Here is a 16,629-nt window from a genome sequence, read left to right as displayed (position 1 = left end):
CGGATGGACGGACGGAATGGCAGTGAGTATAGATATTGAAGGTTGTAGGTTCTCAACAACAACAACAGCTTAATTGTCGCCCTATCTTTGCACGGGAACTGGCGATTAGGCAACGCGTGTCCGCGAAACGGGAACAGAACAGATCAAGTGATAGTAGACACACTGGGTGAAATCTATGGGGAAGGCAAAGTGAACGTAGTAAAGTATGATAACGCTCAAGCGGCCGTAGACGCCACTGATAAGCTGCAATAGCTCGCCACGACCACCGGTGTATGTGCAATCGTTCATCAAATTTATCTCGTAAACGGTCGCAAGATGAAACCCGTTTCTTTTTTCGTTTCAACCGTCGCAGTCCCAGTTAAACGTTGACGATCCTCAGTAGCATTCGAAGTGAACATGGCGGGTGGAAGTGTTAAAGATCGGTCGAAAGTGAAAGTGAAAGATGTGAAGGAACATTCTACCACACGCGAAGATGCGGCCGTAAATCTTCATCAGCTCGATGCTCAGCACGGCATTCTGGGCATTGTGTTGGTACTGTTTTGTGGTACCATTTCTAGCTATCTTTGCACTTACCTGCCAGAAGCGCTAACGACAGCTGACCTGAACCTTCACCCGACTGCTTTCATTGCCGAACGAGCCTGGGACAATCTGCAGGTGCTGAACGATTTTGGTCCCAAGCCGACCGGCTCACAGGCAAACGAACTTGGCGCAGCCGAATATATTCGGCGGGAAATTGCGAAGGTACAGGCGACCGCACACGCAACCCAGCTGGTGGAGACATCACATCAGATCATTTCCGGTGCCTACCCGATTGCGTTTCTTGGCAAACCGCTAACGAGCGTTTATCGGAACGCACAGAACCTTGTGGTGAGGCTGGTAGGGGAGGACGACGATGGCGGTGCGCTGATGCTAAACTGTCACTACGATACAGTGGCTAGCAGTCCGGGAGCTAGTGATGATGGCGGTAGCTGTGCGGTTATGCTGGAAATCTTGCGTGTTTTGTCCCGCGCACCGAAACGAACCCGCCATGCGATCGTGTTTCTGTTTAATGGCGCGGAAGAAACGCCCCTACAGGCAGCGCATGGGTTCGTAAGCGGACATCGGTGGGCAGCGGATGTGCGCGCTTTTCTGAACCTGGAATCGGCCGGATCCGGTGGGAAGGAGCAGCTGTTTCAAGCCGGTCCTCAGCATCCATGGTTGATCGAGGCTTACGGTCGTGCCGTTAGGCATCCAGCCGCACAAACCGTTTCGGAGGAGATCTTTCAATCGGGTATAATACCGTCCGATACGGATTTTCGCATTTTTCGCGACTTTGGTCGGGTGCCGGGGATGGACTTTGCGCACACAATCAACGGGTATCGGTACCATACGCGCTACGACACGATTGACTACCTTTCGCTTCCGGTATTGCAACGCACCGGGGATAACATCCTCGCACTGACGCGTGAACTGGCCAACGGTGATGAATTGAGCAGAGTTGCGAACGACACCAATCTGGCGGAAGGATATAGCGTATTCTTCGACGTGCTAGGTCTGTTCTTCGTGCACTACAGTCTTAGTACGGCGCGTATAGTGAACGTTACACTTGCCGTGCTATCGTTGCTACTACCGTTGATGGAACTGTGCCGGCCGGTTCGGCGTGTCGGAGAACAAAGTATTTTCAAGCAAACTTTGGTTGGATTGCTGGGTACGATTTGCGGAACGGTGGCAAGCGTTGCAGTGGTGTTAATCATTGCCAACCGGTTGGATGCAATCGGTCGAGCCATGTCGTGGTTTTCGACGCCATATCTCATCCTCGGACTGTACGGATGTCCCGTTATTCTAGTGCACTGCTTTGCCCACCGTCTATGCGGCCATTGTTTCGATGATAAGAAGGTAAGAAATTTGGGAAAGATTACTGATCTACGGGAACTAAACTCTCTACTAGTACTCCATTGATTGTTAACGAATGATCTTTCTTCCAGTCAGTGCTTAACCTCACACAAACGGTCCGCGCTCGGCTGATCGGTGTCAACCTCTTCTGGACGCTGCTGATAATCCCGCTCACTTTAGTCAACATTCGTAGCGCGTACATCTTCGTAGTAATTCAACTACTCTCACTACTGTCCACCATACTAACCTCGGTACTTGGCTACCAACATCGGCCGCGACGTTGGCTTGCACTTCATCTAGCCTTCCAGATACCTACCCTGCTTTGGGTTACCAAGTTTTACCATCTGCTGCTAAAGTTGTTCGTACCCATCACGGGACGTATGGGAGCCGGTACTAACCCCGAGTATCTGGTTGCATTGTTGGTGGCTTGCGGTGGTCTCCTGTGCGTCAGCTACCTGGTACCGCTGGTGGGACTGCTTAAGCAAACGTCCGAGTTGACCGCCCGTATGACTGTGTTTGCGATGATTGCATTCCTGTTGGCATGCTGCACACAGGTCGGCTTCCCGTACCGGGACGAAAGCAACGGAGAACCATCTGTACAGCGGCATTATGTTACCGTAGGTGTACACCTGCCACCATTTGTTCCTGCAGGAAAAAACATTAAAAAATATACATTTGTTATCTCTTCTCTAGCATACGCTTCAAGAGGCGCACGGTAATGCTGGCACTGTACTGCAACGGTCCGGATTTTTGTTCCGTGAAATGGATCGAAATGCGGCGCGTGTGATTCGTGGTGTTGCTAAGCCATCTGAAGTTGTGCCTATGCGCCAAATGGAAACTTGCCGCACCATGCTGTTCTGTGGCGTACCGTTCTATTCTATCTGGCATCAAATTCGGTTTGAGTGAGTATCACCGCGCAGCAGTACTTAAAACATCTAGCTCTATAGCGATATCTTCTCGCCACATTAGTAACTATTGGGTAGAGGGTCCAGCTCCTGCCCTGGAGTATCACACTCTGCCAACGTTCGAGCTGCAAACAACGAAGCAACGATCCAACAAAGTTCGTCAGTACAGCTTTAACATAAGCCGCCGCCACCAAACCTGCGTCCAGTCAGCGCTTATAATTGCTCCTAGGTCCGGTGTCCAGCTGGTGGCATGGAACCTTATGGAGAGCGTACCGGGTACGATCGAATTTAACGGTGAGCAGGCTCACTTTGTGCTTATAACGTACGGTTTGGCAGACGATGCACCATGGACAGTGTCGTTTGATTTTGAGTACGATCCAAAGAATCTGCCAGAGGAGGACGGTAACGGCAAGCTGTTTGATGTGAGCTGGGTGAACACGTACTGGGAGTATGGCAACAAGCATACGGATGACTTCCGGAAGCTTATCGAACAGTTCCCGGAATGGGCACACGTTATACCATCGGTGGCCGTTGTGAACATAACCGCTTACTAGAGAGCTTTTGAAAGACCTCTAATTTAACCCACTCAGACTCAGACATTGAACCGGGTCTTCGTTGGCGATAATGAAACGCTAAGCTGTTTTCAACCATACATTGATGTGCTTGATGGTGAATCAGAATGAAAAATAAATGGAAACTAGTCTTGATTTAACCCGTTACGTGAAAAGTCTATGCTGAGCTAGGATCGTGAAAGAAAGTTCTACCAGGTATCTTGGCCTGATCAGAGTCGCATAAACATGACTAGGTCTACAATCCGTTTCCAGGAAACTCGGTCTAGTGTTGTAGTCCTCCATCCCGTCCATAGTGGCCCTGAACATCCGTAACAGCTTCCCAGGGAATCCGTATTGCTGCATGGTGTCTCACAGTTCGGTCCGATTTATAGTATCATAGCCCGCCTTGAAGTCAATGAGGTGCGTATGGATCGGTAGAATAAAGGTTTGGTGGTTGGTCGAATTGCGACCAGCAAATCCAGATTGGTAGAATATTCGGGTCAACATCTTAAAGGCAGCATTCAGGACTGGGATGTCCAGGATGTTGGCACACTACGTACACGTAATAAAAAAAGTACTGAACATTTAGAAAAAATATTAAAAGTATACAAAAATATATATACAAAATATTTTCAGCAAACACACATTTTTAGTACATTCCACTACTCGGGATGGCATACTGTACGCAAGCTCACGCACACACGTTCAAATCGCACAGCTCTCTCTCTCTAGCTGTCATAATTGGAGCCGTAATAAACAAACCGGCTGCCAGCAGCAGCAGTTGCGGTAAATCGGTTCCTAAACACCCATAGGAAACAAGTTGTTTCGTCGTGTAATTTGCTACGCACCGCTGGTTGTTTGCCTTCGCGCGAAATTGAGAACGAAAGACAATTTAAATCGTATTTTCGATGGAGCAGTTGCTGCAGTCTCCATCACCATCATCAGTACAGAAAATGAAATCGAAGGAGCGATCCAACTACGATCGCAACATTCACCATTTACCCTGGTACGGTGGGCTGCTGCTGATTGTCCTGATAGCGTTCTGCGGTACAGTAAGTTATCTGTCCTTCTTCTATCTGCCACCGGCCCTAACCGTAGCCGATCTTGCCCATCATCCGTTCGCGTTTAATGGTGGCCGGGCCTGGGATAGTCTTACGCGTCTGGATGCTCTCGGCCCGAAACCGACCGGATCTCGTGCTAACGAAGAGTTAGCCGTCCAGGTGCTGGAACATGAATTTGCCCTGCTGAACGCATCCCACCATCCGGCCCAGGAAGTGCTGTACGAAAAGCAGATTGTGTCGGGCCACTATGGGATCAATTTTTTCGGCAGCCAAATGACGAGCGTTTATCGGCGGGTGCAGAATTTGATCGTGAAGCTTGCTGGCCGCGATGATCAGCATGCATTGATGCTGAATTGTCATTTTGATTCCGTTGCCAGCAGTCCGGGTGCGAGCGATGATTGCGGTAGCTGTGCTGTGATGTTGGAGATTTTGCGCGTCTTATCACGGACCCCGGAACGAAACCGCCATTCGATCGTGTTTCTGTTTAATGGTGCTGAAGAAACGCCACTACATGCTTCGCACGGGTTCATTACCGGGCACCGGTGGGCTCGGCAGGTGCGTGCCTTTCTTAACCTTGAATCGGCTGGATCCGGTGGGAAGGAGCTGCTGTTTCAGAGTGATCCACAGCATCCGTGGCTAATCGAAGCGTACGCACGTGCCGTTCGCCATCCATTCGGTCAGGCAATCGGTGAAGAGATCTTCCAGCTAGGGATCATACCGTCCGATACGGATTTTCGTATCTTCCGCGATTTTGGATTCATACCGGGATTGGACTTGGCTCACATCTTTAACGGATACCGGTACCATACGCGGTACGATTCGGTGAAGTACCTCGAGCCAGCAGTTTTACAGCGCACGGGTGATAACATTCTTTCGTTGACGCGGCTTCTTGCCAACGGCGACCAGTTGGCCCGCAGTGTTGATGAATCGTTTTCCGACGCAAGAATGGTGTTTTTCGATTTCTTGGGCATGTTTTTCGTCTCATACTCGGCGATCGAGGGTACGGTGCTGAACATAGTGGTATCTATTGCTGGTCTGGTGGTTGGTTGTTGGAGTGTGCTTGTATGCATCGGTTGGGGTAACTGGCGTTCCATGGCACTGGAAATGTTGCATGGATTTGTGGCTACATTGGTCGGCGCTGGAGCAGCAATAGGTATAAATCTTGCCATTGCTTTCGCGTTAGATCGCGCTATGGATCGTTCGATGTCGTGGTACTCATCAAACTGGCTCGTGGTCGGCTTGTATTGTGTGCCACCAACGGTGTTGCTGCTTATTGTTCACCGTGAATTTCATAGATTATTCAATAAATCGAAGGTGAGTAGGCATAGAACTTAAATGCAAATAGAATAAGTCTATTTAGTACTTGTGGTGGGAACATCGGAGTGGTTTAAAGAATCTTTTCCAAGTTCGACACAAAAAAAAAAACCTGAGTAGACTCCGGAAATTACTCCGAATGAATCAGGAATTTACTCCGGAGTAATCTCCGATATTAACTCCGGTGAGCACTACAAAATCAATTGCTGATTTTACTTCGCATTCATACCCGAAATCGAAGTCGCTTTCGATTCCGGAGTAATTTCGCACTGGTATCTGGCACACTTAAACATTATAAGCGGAATTAATCCGGATTCGACTTCGATTTCGGATTTGAATCCCAAGCAAAATCAGCAGTTGATTCCGGAGTAATTCGGAGTTAATATCGGAGACTACACTGGACTTATCCGGAGTAATTACTGCGGGGTAAACTCCGAAGTATTTACTCCGGTTTAATTCCGGATTTCGGAAAAATTGAGCATCACTATTTAGTACCATGCTTTTCACTACTCATTTCACAGACTGTCCTGCCCCTAACACTGACGGTTCAAGCTCGCATTACTGGTGTATCGCTGTTTTGGTCGTTGATCACCCTTGGAGCCTCTGCATACGGTCTCCGATCGGCGTACATTATCGCTGTGCTGCTTACACTGTCTCTCTTAAGCACCATACTAATCACCGTACTAAAGCTACAATCCCTCGCATCCGGCTACTGGCTCATCGTTTACCTAAGCGTACACAGTGTTGCCCTGCTCTGGACAACACAGTTCTATCACATCTTCACCAACATCTTCATACCGATCACGGGACGGTCGGGAGCGACCGATAATCCAGATCTCATCATCGGTACTGTAGCGGCAGCATGTACCATTTTCGCCACCAGCTTCCTTGTGCCACTCATCAACTTGCTACGTCATCCGTATCGTACCATCAGTACGCTATTCGTCCTATTTCTGGTCGCTGTAACGCTTGCAACGGTGACGCCGGTCGGTTTCCCTTACACTGCACCAGGCGTCACACCCGCGGACACCCCAAAGGTGCAACGCATACTTGTCCATCATACCGTTCGTCAATTCTTCCAACCGAACAACACGCAGGACCTCCGTCGCGTGGACGCCGGTTATCTTTTTCGGCTATGGGATCGTCACAACGAGCGTACAGTCCGGGATGTGCTTGAAGCACATTACGGGAATGGTACCGGTAGGAACGCATTAAAACCAACGCATCTACCCGAATGCACAACGGAAGTTTTCTGTGGGATGCCAAGTTCAGCAGTGCGCTTTACTTCACTTTGGTCACCTCAACCCAAAAACCACCCAAACACACCGGACATGGTGCAGCTATCACTGAATGGATGGGAGCTTGTTCGACATTCTTCCAACAGTTCCCGGATAAAGCTAACGTTTAGCTTGAATGGAAGTTTTCAATCATCGCTGTTGGTACGCCCGAGTCGCAACGTAACCTTACAGGGCTGGAATCTCACGACGGACGTGCCGGCACAGCTTACAGCCGCAGGACATAGCGCATACTCGGTAGTGATCACCCATGGACTGGCGGGAGAGCCGATTACATTGATGCTGGAGCTGGAAGCAGCTAAACCCCAGACTGAACCGGTTTCGCATTTGGTAGATATAAGTGTTACGTCTAATTTTTGGGAATATCACCAACACTTCAGTGACGAGTTTAGTCGCTTTGTGTCGTCGTTCCCTGGCTGGGCACATGTTGTACCAGCAGTTACTGTGGTGAACGTTTATAGTTTTTAAGTTTATATCAATTGTAACTCATAGGAATTGAAGAGACTTGGGAAAATTTGTGGGTTATTTTGGTTAATAATGGCTACCGTTGATTAAGTTCCTGGTTGGGATCATCATTCAAACCAGAAACTGTCAGCCTTGAAGGATGGCAGGATCAGACCGAAACATAAACGCATAAAATGACTGAAATTTAATGATACACAATTATCTGACACGTGCAAATAAAGGTCCAAGGAACAGACCATAGTTAACCTGGTAGACCGATGTTAATCTTGAGAAAAGATAATATTCTTTTACTACTTGGCATGCTCAAGGTTGAGCACTCCTAACTGTTTCCAGAAAACTATCTTCTCGGATGCGTTTCATAAGCCACGGCCACGATCACATCCATAATCTGATAGTATCGCCTCGACTAAATCTAAGCAACAAGCTCGTTGCGATCCTCTTCACGCCTCATGACAAATAGGACGCTGGCCTTGATGGGACATGAGTCATTTGCACTACCTGTCCCAACCATCGCATACTCCCGGCTTTAGCCTCCGTAAAGATGTCCACTGGAGACTGGAAGTATGGACATCTCAGCTCAGCTTGGTTACGCTTCCTCCGACCAAGGGAAGGAGTCTTCTAGATCGCAAGTTGTTATCCGTATATTGACGAATTTTTTTACAAAGTTTGCAAGGCTACAGAATGGTGCACGAAACAGAACCTTACAAGCAGCATTCAGAACTGTGTTGGATCACACCGTGATATTACTTTAAAATATTAGAATAGAATCATTTGCCATCGATTTTTTTTTCGTCTAACATTTTATATTTCAGACACACACGTACAAACACACAGATCTATCTCCGCAAGCATCTTTTGCCCCGAGGTTAGAGGGGCTAGTGAACATATCTTTCCTTCTTAAATCGTTTTGTTGTTGTTCCTTCATTAGTTTCCACATAGCAAAAAAAATCCCCTTTTTTTCCCCAGCTTTAGTTATCTTTTCTACTACATCTGACCACATCTAACGCCAAAATGTTTTCGTGTGGATGTACATGTGTGTATGTAAGTGGTTCGTGTAAATTATCTTGTGGTTTGTTAAAATCCTCCGGTCGCCCTATTAGCTAATGCTATCTTACCGGAGCGTTTATGTGTGCCTGTGTATATATTATAGCATTAAGAGTGTATGTAACTATATATATATATAATATATATGGAAACTCTAGAGCGCGCTGTAGGCTAACAGCGCTACATACAGAGTTGGAACGTGAAGGTTACACCTCGAGGTGTATATTCGTGTAATTGATGGTGGTAGCTGAAGGTGAGTATATACGCGAATACCTGCCCTTTTTCCCTAAAACATTAACACGCACGCTTTTATTTCTTTTTTCATTAAAACTGTTAACCCTCCTTGCACGATCGCGATCAAATACTAAGGATTGTAGTAAATGCAACGCGATACCGATGAGCTGTTGCTGCTGCTGTTTCAATAAACAACTTTAATTCCACTAGCCTGAGGATTCGCTAAAGCTGCTATCATTTAAGCTTAGTTCTGCCATACACTCTATGCCATTTTCTCTACTAACTCGGAGAAAGCGACTAAGAGAGAGAAAGAGAGCGGGCATGCGACTTGTCACATCATTCTATGATTAAAATATTGTTTTTATCGCGAACAATTTACTTTTACTTCCTAGTTTCTTTTTGGCCTTATATATTTGCGCTACGCAACACCTCCGACTTTCCGATTTACTTTTCCCTGTGTTTGCAGATTCTATCATTTTCGTTTGCAGCGATGTTATGATGGGGTTTTTTTTTGGATGACGAAACAGTCAATACTGATACAATTACTCTGTCTTATACGCTAATAAAATAAAAACAACTGATTTCAATACATCTTTTCGATCGAAAGTGACTGTGGCATGTTTGTAGCTTTCTTCTTCCTACGGTATTTGAAGGCCTTAATGCACGAAGATTGCGCAAAAAAAAGTTATTAAATTTATTGTAAATCTTACCGCCTGACAGAAAGTTTTAAAAGATGGGGAATAATAAATAACGTGCAAAAAAAAGTATCATAAATATATAGTCAAAATAGTCGAATGTCGAGAAGCTTTTAAATGAAAAAAATAGACATGTTTTGAAACTCGACCCTCTACTAGAATTCGTTGAAGAACTTTTGATTACCAATGTTGTAAAGCGCCTTAGAGCTTGCTTATTCGAATGCTTGTGCATCAGTCCATGCTGTTGACCATTTGTTCTAAAATAAAACAACCACATTGTTGTTCCGTACTGCCCAGTATCTGCGCACACGCTATTAGCTCGTTTGCTATCCCTAACTTCTACCACATTTTTTTATCCAACTTTACACATCAAAATGCCAAATGCATCATGGTGGCCGGTTGGAGTGCAATTAGTCCGATCGAAGTACGAATAACAGAACAAAATAGCACCTGCCTACCTAGTCTGCCTTGCCTGCTTTGTCTGTCATGTCTTTTCTTGTGTTTTCCTTCGCTACGGAGGAAGTTTATTACGGTGGCTAACTTTTTAGACAGCATCCGTAGGGCTTTGGAATTCCGAAAGCGCATGTACAGGGTTTTGTGTTTTCTTTTGAGACGCACGTCGTACCTTGGCACGCACCTCTTCCGGTTTTTCGGGCCTCACCAGTGGTTTCTTTTCTGGTGCCTTCATCTTCCACACGACGATTGGTGACTGGGGAAAGAACAAGGGTAAAGTTGGTCAGTTACAGTAATTTTATGTTGCTGTCCACTACTTTGGAGATGAACTGCATCGCTCCAGATATTAACGTATGCATTAAACAATGGACTGGTTGGATTGCTTTTTCGTACAATGGCGCTCAGTGTTCTAGCTATCTACCTTACAACGTGGATAATAGTAGCTTTGATATTTGAAGTTTGTTTTCTTATTTTGATTCCATTTCATCCATAAAGAAGACAACCCTCAGTATCGTTTAAAAGACTTTTTTGAGCAAACCCGTTATAGGGAGTCTTTTTTAAAATCATTTTTATCATTTTTTGGCAAAGCCGGACAAAGACCGATCGAAACTCTCGAAAGAGTCGCCTTTACGTCTGGGACAATATAAACATATGATTCAAGCAGAATTTTATCTGTTAAACGATAACTTTTACTTTTCTTTAATAATACTTTTGATATCATCAACAAATAAAGTTTGTCTATTTGTTTAATGCATACGAGTACAATCATAGTAGCAAAAACGTTGAGAAATGACAATATTCGTTTGAAAAAATATTAGCAATTGAATGAATCATAAAAAAGTGACACAAAATATACGATGAACGAGCGATAGCGAACGATTTAAATTTGTATTGTGGTGAGGAAAACAATTTCTAAACTGTGGTTCTATTACGTTAGCGGTCTGAATTTGATTTTCAAACGGATCTTACATGTGTGTCTGTGTGTGGGTATGAACGATAGAAAAAAGCAATGTTTTTTGTACAGCAAATTATACCGACGTAGCTGAGTATGAAATGATTTGCTTAAATAACGTTTTCGAATTAAAAATCAACGGCCATTAGCATGATTGATGATGTTCGTTAATAAGAAATTTAAAATGACAAAAATCAAAAGAAGCTATAGCTAACACAGCTATAACTATTTGTTTTCAATCAACCAAAACAAATATTTTGAAAATTACAGTAAAACAAAACTGTTTACGAATTCAAGATGCTGATGAAAAGACAGAGCTTGATGGTAAGATTTGAAGGAACTTACGTAATTCTAGGATTAGCAAATTTCACCGTAACAGTAATAGTTGTCCAAGTACGGCGGACACACAATAGGATGGATGTGCGAATTTGTTTGTCAATAGCAGAATATTAAAGTAAATGCCGTATTGCGTGATTATATAGCACACGGTGAGAGCGATTTTTTTTTTTTTTTGCAAAGGATTGCAGCGGATCGTCAAGTCAGGAAGCAGAAAAAACGAATTGCGAAGAAAGAAATGTGAATTAATCTTATTGGCATGGTACCAATGGATTCCGCCACCACTGGGATAGGACACAATTATGATATAAAGTTAAATAGGCATATATTGCTTGATATTTGTTCGCTTCGACGCTCAAGCCGCAGCCAAGCGCAACAAACATGCGGCATTATGCACATACACTTACCGAAACCGTTCCCTGTCGCGTGTACTTCGTGGAAGCAACGTACGAATATTTCACCGTGTACACGACGGCATTCATCAGATTCTTTGCGGCCTGAATGAGTGAGGTCGCACTGTCCAGCTGTAAAGAGAACCGGTACGGCACGGAACGATAACCACCGGACAATGAAGAAGAAAGAGAGAGGTCAAGGGTAGATTAGATCGTTCAACTAAAGAAAAATCGGAACATAATTTCACCATTACCCCTGACACGATCAGTTCACCGCTGATGTTCTGCACATCGGCTTTCACCTTCGAGGTGATCTGAATCTGATGACAGTACAGGGCGATGCGTTGCAGATACGCGAGCAGATCCTTCTTGGTCGAGCTTTCCGGACATTGGTCGGCGATTTCGCGCGTCAGCTTATCCAGCTTGGTGCCGGCTTCGGAAATTTTCTTAGCCGCATTAATAACATCCATCGTCGTTTTCAGCGGGCCACGTCCTCTGTTTGCACAAACATATAAGCCATAAATATCGTTGACCGAACGGAGAAACATATAAAATCTTATCGAAATTATCGATAATCTAATTAGCTAATAAGCATATAGAAGGATTGTAATATGGCAATAAACGATCGTTGAAAGTTACTGAAGAAAACGTCCAAAGAATATTTAAAGAATGAAATTGAACCAAGGGATTTACAAAGAGAAAACATGGTCGAAGAAGCCACTGTAATTGATACGATTAATATTAATGCGGATATGTACCAGCCCAAATTACTGATCAATACTTCAGTACAGACTGACTAACGTATTTCCCAAATTTGAAAAACACTGGCATCCAAATATTCCATATGAAATTTCTAGCTAAACCTTGTATGAAGCAATACATCTAAGACCTCAATAAAAGAAATATAGTTGGCAAGGGTCGCAGTAAGGGAGTTTCAGATCGTTACGACCAAAACAGTTTGTTAAGAGGTTAAGACATGACAACAGGCCCAATTCTACCCACGTACCGCGTAAAGTCCGTCATCTCCATCATGATCATGCACATGTGCTTGGCCAGATAGATGATATCGTTTCCGGTATCGTCCCACTTGGCGACCTCTGAATCGAAGGTCAGTTTCTCACGGCGGAACAGTTCAACTTGCTGCATAATCTTCTGCTTGTCTTCCTCATTCATCTTACGCATAGCTTCCTGGAATGGAAATGATTGATTGTGGGGTCAAACGATTGAAAACGAAAAGAAGCAAAACCCAGATGAACAACGAAAGAAAATGGAATGTAAAACTTACTCTAGCGGTTGTGATGCCACTAATTTCAGGATACTCATCAATAGTTTGATCTCCGGTATGTGCGCTCGCTGTCGAAGGAATGGAACGTGTTAGTTTTGTTGGGGAGTTTTTTTTATTAATTAACTACACAAGATGACGAACAATTCTAAACAGCTACTACATGCAATATTTTACAGCTCTACTTTTACCATGAAACGTCGTTTTTTCATCATAAATGATCGTAAGTAGAAATCATTTATGCAAATGCATTTAACAAAAAATTAACAGATGAAACATATTCTTACATCTACTGCGCGTTTCGACAGTCATATCCTCGACAGGTTCAAACTCCGTGTCCGTGTCCAACTCGTCGGAACTCTGAATTTTAACATGCACAATTCAAACCATCGACAAAACAACAAAACATATGCAGACACACAGGAGAATGGGCACAGGAACAAACACACACATTAATGAGCCGAGTACAAGCAATAACCATTTCCAGGCGTTTTGGTTGAACGATAACGAACACAGGCCGTGCAATGAATGACATAGAAAGAAACAGGGGGAAAGGGGTGGAAATAAATAATAATGAAAATAAAGTAATATAAATGTTACAACACAAGAACTAAAACAAAAAAAAAAAACGTTTGAAAAAAAAAACGATGCCGCAAACACAACTAACAATGCACATGGACACATGAACTACGCATACAGCTAGAATGCCAGGGTTGGTCTATTTTGTGTGTTTTGCTTACATTTGCTCCTAGTTTCGAGCGTGTACTGTTCATCTTCAATATCTTCCGGATCCAAATCTTCTTCATCCTTTTGTGCAAAATATAAACGGATTAAAATAATGAGGGAATAATAAGTTTATGTACGTCATGAAGATGCCCTAAACTAATGCTTAGTCATGTTTGGGAAGGCGATAAATAATTCAATTCGTTTGACTAGCAATTTCACCTCATTTGAAATTAATCTTGTGCATGTGACATACTACAAGATAATTATGACAATCTCTCTTTTTTCGCTATTATTTCTAATATTCAACTCAAAAAATTACTTTGTAGGGGGGGTGGTTCGCTAGAAACGGGAAAGGTCGGTCAAAACTGCTACTCCAAAAAATCATGCTTACCCGGTTCATCAGTACAGCTCGACGAATTTCACGCACACCGTCATACACAAGACGGGACGCGTCGATAAAATCGTTCTCGTCCACATCCTTTGGTGAGTTCGAAGATAACGCATCGACGGCTACATCGACACGCTGCGCAAACTTGGACATCACCTGTTCGCGCAGTACCTTTACCGCTTCCAGTACACGCTTGGTGTAAATGCACGGTTCGTAATTGTCCATCTCTGCCTCCACCACGTTGCATACGCGTGCTGATCGTCCCTGTATGGCGCCAGCCGTATTGCGCAGATCCAGTGCATCGCCTTCCTGCAGTGCCAGCACACACTTGTTCACATCCTCCAGGATGTGATTTTCCGACACGGCCAGAAAATCGTCGATCGTGGTAATGTCATCGACGGCCTCAGTTAAGATACGCACTTGGTTCTCCCAGGCCTGACGGTACGCTTCCATGTTTTCTTGCGCTACCTTCGAGTTGGGTCTTGCGGCCAGTATGAGTGCCGCATTTATTACCTGCGGGCAGAGCGTTTCGATCTGGTCCGCGGCGTATCGTACCATCTTGACGCCATCCTCGTTGTTCGACATGCTGCACACGAGATTTGCCACTTCGACCAGCTTTTCTGCATGCTTGGTGAATATGTCGGCCCGCTCGCGGACCACCTTCTCGTTGCCACCACGTGCCGCTTCGATCAGATCCAGCAGGGGCATGTTGGTTTCCAGGAACGAGTCCGAAACATGATCGACAACGGCTTTACGCAGCTGACGGCGTAGATCCTTCGTTTTACGATACATGTGCCCGATGGCACGCTCCAATTCCGGTGTGCGATCTTTCGTGCCCATCTGAGGGTAAAAGGGGAAAAAGGGATTTTTTTTACAATACCTTTCAGAGAAATGTAAGTCGTTAAAAGCAACTTACGTTCGACATGTACTCAGACAGCAGGTCTTGCAGTGCCTGTCGTACGGCATTGCATTCACCAACAATTCGCTCCCGCCGCTCGTCCCGGGTACAGTCCGCGTCCGCCATTAAGGCCGCTGCACTGATGATGCTCTCCAGTCGCTCCTCGAGCGATGGCCTGGAGCGTACTTCGTTGTAGGCCCGTGGATCCATAATAATGCCCTCGTCGAAATCGTCCAAAGCGGCCGCCAACTCACCCGCCCCAACGTATACATCCTGGGGCTGTGAGGACTTACCCTGCGCCACATCGCTAATCGTGTTAACCGCTTCGCACACTTGCTTCAGTATATGATCCCTGTTCACCTTGGCCAGATCTAATTCCGGATGGCGGACGTACACCTTCGACGCCGTCAGCAGCATCGTAGAGTGTTTCTTCAACACAGCCCGGGCCGCTGCCAGATCATCACGCAGCTGTGGATCCTTTAGCTCCTGCTGCCGTTTAGCGGCCTGTTTAATAAGCTCGTTTGCGTTGCGGCCAAACTGGCGCATGTTGTTCATCAGCTCGTCCTGGGACGAAGCGTTCCGCAGCTTGTCAAGGTCGTCCTCGACAACGTGCAGTGACTTTAGCAGCAAATGCACATCGACCATATCGGCTAGGATGAGTAGACGCGTCACGGCGGACAGCAGGTTCCGGGCGGCACGGACCATATTACCGCGCTTCAGCGAACTGCACGGATCTTCGGAAAATTCACGCGCTGCAATGCTCATGGCGGAACCCGTTTTACGTACTTCCTCCACCGCGGACAGCATCTCCTGCGTGATGTCCGGGTTTTCATAGGCAATCTGTTCGCCGCGCTCGATGAAAATGTCGGTGGCCTTTTCGACGGCGGCAACTAACGCACTTGCGCGTTTCGATTTGCCTGAAGCATGCAATGTACAGAACGATTGATTCCCGCAAGGTGGTCGTCGACGGAGGTGGAGAGATACAATGAAAAAAAGTAGAATGATATTAATGAGGGTCACACAAACTGATAGCTCCATGTTGAAATGCATGCAAATCGGTAGCCCCTTCCGGAAGAAGGAATTCCGCATGAACGATTCGACACGGAGCTGTGGGACGGACCCAAAACAGGGCAGAAACTTACCCTTTTTCTTTTTGCTCGGACCCTTCGTACTCACGAGCGTAGTAACCTGTAGTACCAACGGTTCGAGCGTTTTTTCCACCGACATCGTGCGTATTTCGAGATTCTTTGGGTCCCATTTCAGTGCCACTTGGCCGAAATTTGATAGCGTTTCCATCGTGCCAAGGGGGAAACTGCGAGAAAGTTGCTGTTCGCGGTTACAATTTCACCTACAAAAACTCAAACACGCCACTCTCGGAGCCTTTGTTAGCCAAAGTCAGCTTTTCTGAATCACACAACGCCTTTTTGTTTGTCCGTTCACCGTGTTCCACAAAATGTAGCAGCAGAATTCACATCAGATTAGTCACCCTCCAGAGGCGACTCTGTCTGTAAGGTATGGCTTTGCTTGCTTTATGCTTTTTCACACACATACACGCACGCGCGCTCCGTAACTTTTGATTCGATTTATTTTACACTTTTTGCAAGCGCACAACACTGTCCACTGTTTAAAATTGATCTTGACCGAATTCTAAATAGTTTAGCAATGTTTTCGTGCAATTTTAGAATTCGCTTTTCGGTAGATTTTACCTGCTGGAAAAATATTATTTTCTACACAACCACCACCAACAGGGTGTGACGCGTTGGAAT

The 16,629-nt window shown here is 45.4% G+C and overlaps 3 protein-coding genes across 9 annotated transcripts; 2 read left to right on the top strand and 1 right to left on the bottom strand.

Annotated features, from left to right (window-relative positions):
• The first annotated feature begins 396 nt into the window (after positions 1 to 396).
• Positions 397 to 3,352, top strand: LOC126557022 (endoplasmic reticulum metallopeptidase 1-like). The gene is made up of 4 exons (XM_050212657.1): positions 397 to 1,875; positions 1,965 to 2,489; positions 2,566 to 2,774; positions 2,842 to 3,352. The coding sequence occupies exons 1-4, from the start codon at positions 397 to 399 to the stop codon at positions 3,329 to 3,331; spliced, it is 2,703 nt and encodes a 900-aa protein (XP_050068614.1). The 3' UTR covers positions 3,332 to 3,352.
• Positions 3,353 to 4,236: 884 nt separating this feature from the next.
• On the top strand, positions 4,237 to 7,466 carry LOC126557029 (endoplasmic reticulum metallopeptidase 1-like). The gene is made up of 2 exons (XM_050212668.1): positions 4,237 to 5,703; positions 6,225 to 7,466. Exons 1-2 carry the CDS (start codon positions 4,237 to 4,239, stop codon positions 7,464 to 7,466), a joined length of 2,709 nt encoding a protein of 902 aa, XP_050068625.1.
• Positions 7,467 to 9,977: 2,511 nt separating this feature from the next.
• LOC126557005 (catenin alpha) lies at positions 9,978 to 16,168 on the bottom strand. Of its 7 annotated transcripts, none has more exons than XM_050212626.1 (9): positions 16,006 to 16,168; positions 14,882 to 15,780; positions 13,969 to 14,805; positions 13,592 to 13,658; positions 12,855 to 12,922; positions 12,576 to 12,757; positions 11,818 to 12,064; positions 11,579 to 11,701; positions 9,978 to 10,145 (listed from the first exon to the last, which is right to left on the bottom strand). In XM_050212626.1, the coding sequence occupies exons 1-9, from the start codon at positions 16,157 to 16,159 to the stop codon at positions 9,981 to 9,983; spliced, it is 2,742 nt and encodes a 913-aa protein (XP_050068583.1). In that variant the 5' UTR covers positions 16,160 to 16,168; the 3' UTR covers positions 9,978 to 9,980. The 7 variants fall into 7 exon arrangements, with proteins under 7 accessions (XP_050068583.1, XP_050068586.1, XP_050068585.1 ...); XM_050212629.1 differs by having other exon boundaries at positions 11,824 to 12,064; XM_050212628.1 differs by having other exon boundaries at positions 11,585 to 11,701; positions 11,824 to 12,064.
• Positions 16,169 to 16,629: the final 461 nt, after the last annotated feature.

This window comes from Anopheles maculipalpis, chromosome 2RL (genome assembly GCF_943734695.1).
Source record: "Anopheles maculipalpis chromosome 2RL, idAnoMacuDA_375_x, whole genome shotgun sequence".
Classification (NCBI taxonomy): Eukaryota; Metazoa; Arthropoda; class Insecta; order Diptera; family Culicidae; genus Anopheles; species Anopheles maculipalpis.
The sequence above is the reverse complement of the archived record's forward strand: the minus strand, read 5'-3'. Positions and strand labels throughout refer to the sequence as shown.